This window comes from Montipora capricornis, chromosome 2 (assembly GCF_036669925.1).
Source record: "Montipora capricornis isolate CH-2021 chromosome 2, ASM3666992v2, whole genome shotgun sequence".
Classification (NCBI taxonomy): Eukaryota; Metazoa; Cnidaria; class Anthozoa; order Scleractinia; family Acroporidae; genus Montipora; species Montipora capricornis.
In genome coordinates this window covers 29,136,373-29,138,872 of record NC_090884.1, presented here as the reverse complement: position 1 = coordinate 29,138,872, position 2,500 = coordinate 29,136,373, and the positions used below count along the sequence as shown (strand labels likewise).

At 39.2% G+C, this 2,500-nt stretch overlaps 1 protein-coding gene across 1 annotated transcript in view; it reads left to right on the top strand.

Moving 5' to 3' along the window:
• The first annotated feature begins 1,966 nt into the window (after positions 1-1,966).
• Positions 1,967-2,500, top strand: part of LOC138039262 (mitochondrial outer membrane protein SLC25A46-like) — an 8,849-nt gene continuing 8,315 nt past the window's right edge. The window contains exon 1 of the mRNA XM_068885471.1: positions 1,967-2,147. Coding sequence (XP_068741572.1) covers positions 2,006-2,147 — 142 coding nt within the window. The 5' untranslated portion in view covers positions 1,967-2,005. The remainder of the gene's footprint in view (positions 2,148-2,500) is intronic.

Genomic DNA, 2,500 nt, shown 5'->3' with positions numbered 1-2,500 from the left:
AATTGCGTGGAATATCGCCTGATACTTAGCCGAAGAGGACGTATAGGCCGATTTGGCTAAAATCAGGCCATATTCCGCAAGATTGACCAGGATAAGTGTTTTCTTATTCAACACATTGATGACAAAACACAATTTTCTACGTTTATTGGAAAAACTACCATTTTTCTCCGCGACACACAAAATTACGTATATCGCAGGATATACGTTGAGTACGCAAGACTAATATCCAAGTTGCGCGGGCTATGACCATATTTGGACATTGTCACAATGTGTTGAATAATAATTTGGTATGTACTTAACAATTATTGGATGAGGTTGAGCATGATAGCGATAATTATCAAGGCCAAAGTTTGTGTTATCTGCCGAAGCAGAAGGCTGAGCCGGATAACACAAACTGAGGCCTAGATAATTATCGCTATCATGCGAAAACCTCATCCAATAATGTTTTATTGTGCATATTCCTGAGCTGCACTTGTTTAAGACAAGAGGACTGACTAATCCATTTCTTTCTCAATTATTGGATGAGGTTGAGCATGATAGCGATAATTATCAAGGCCAAAGTTTGTGTTATCTGCCGAAGATGAAGGCTGAGGCGGATAACACAAACTGAGGCCTTGATAATTATCGCTATCATGCGAAAACCTCATCCAATAATTGTTTTATTATGCATATTCCTGAGCTGCACTTGTTTAAGACAAGAGGACTGACTAATCCATTTCTTTGGATGAACGGCAAATCAAAGAATGTTTCTGCGGTTGGCAGTCTTCTTCCCTCTTCTGACTCTTCTCTGCTCGTTAGTGTTTTAGGTGACGTCACTCCTGCATGCATAAAACTTTTGTCTGTAGGTATGACGTCAATTTTACATATATAAAATCTACCGTCTGTACCTATGGGGCAAGAGAAACAGAGCAAGCAAGAATTAGTATACAAAAATTTTGGTTTTATCAACGGAGTTGATAATAGGGACCTTTAGATTCTACGATCAGGACGAGAACGAGTAGGAGTTTTGACTGCCCGTTTTTAGCGAAAATACTAAGGAAATTTATAACCCGTACGCTTAATCTTACTCTTTGTTACTGTTAGCAGTATAAGTTGCTCAGTTATTCTTATTTCTGGTAACTGAGCCTTTTTGCTCATCAAAAAATGCCAAAACTGCTACCGTGTTGTTGACTTGTTTTGATTCGACGACATTTTTGCAAAACCTCGCACTAAAATGACGGCGGCATCACGTTTTTCCCGCCAAAATGACGCTGGTTTGCTTGCGCTCACTGTTGCCTTATGAGAATATCTCGTACTCGTAGTCGTTCTCGTACTAGAATCTAAAGCTCTCTAATGTAAATTGGCCACCGTACAGAGATTCTAAAAGCGTTAGCCATTCGCTCTGACGAAGGGCTAACGCTCGAAACGTCAGCTTTTAGAATCTCTTTACGGTGGCCAATTTACATTATCAAAAAACCAAAATTTTTGTATACTAATTTAGCTTCCCCACCGACGCAGCACCACAGTTTCTTTAGAAACTACCCCCTTCAAGCAAGAATTAGCTGCGTGCTTATAACCAATCAAAATCGAGGTGGTGACACCAGTGTATAATAATAATAGTTAATGGCCTTTTTCGATATATTAAAATTCAGTTGACGGTGAGGCAGTGAGGACAAAGACAAAGGGAAGTAGACAATATGTAAATATTTTTCAAAATCATTCCAACACTATCAAGCTGGATATTTGATATATTTTTCGAAAATGGCCATAGCCGTTTTCGCATGACGTCACGGCAGCCATATTGGTGTTCCAAACTAATCCTCTGGGAATTGAAAAATATATTTTTGCAAATAGTTTCTTTTGTTTCATTGCATTTGGAAGAGTGAAAACGCTGAGAGAGTGAAAACGTTGTATTCGAGGTAGAGAATGGTTGACAATGGTTGGTTGACTACAAAGCACTGGGTTCTCCAGGCTCTTCTCGTTCAAACTCATCAGAGAGCCGACTGGATAAGGCTGGAAAGCAAAAATGGTGTACGACAAATTTAAGGGCATTGAACAACAAAGTATGCCTCTTTCTCGACAACATACCTTCAACGATGAAGAGTCAGTGGCTCAGGCAAATGTAGTAAATTGCGTTGGTGGAAAAACTCCTAGAGAACACCAAATAGGTTGGTGGTATTGCTGAAAATAGCATGCACTATTTAAATCATGATGTCTGCCATCATTGGCAAGTGTGAGGCCAACTGTTAGAAATATTTGTTGTCATTAGGCTTGAAAGAATATCTACCTTTCATTTTTCCAATTTAGGGAAAAAAGTAGCTAACTTCTTAGAGTGAAACGGTTGTCGACTTTTGGTACTTATAGGAAGGACTGTCGGGTATTAATTAAATCTGTTGGTATTAACCAACACGAAATGGCACTAACTATGGTAAAATCAAGTGGGCTTTGCCAAAGTGAGCAATCACAGTCTGTGTGCTAGGTGATAGATTGGGGAATTTTACAGAGTGAAGATCGATCAGTG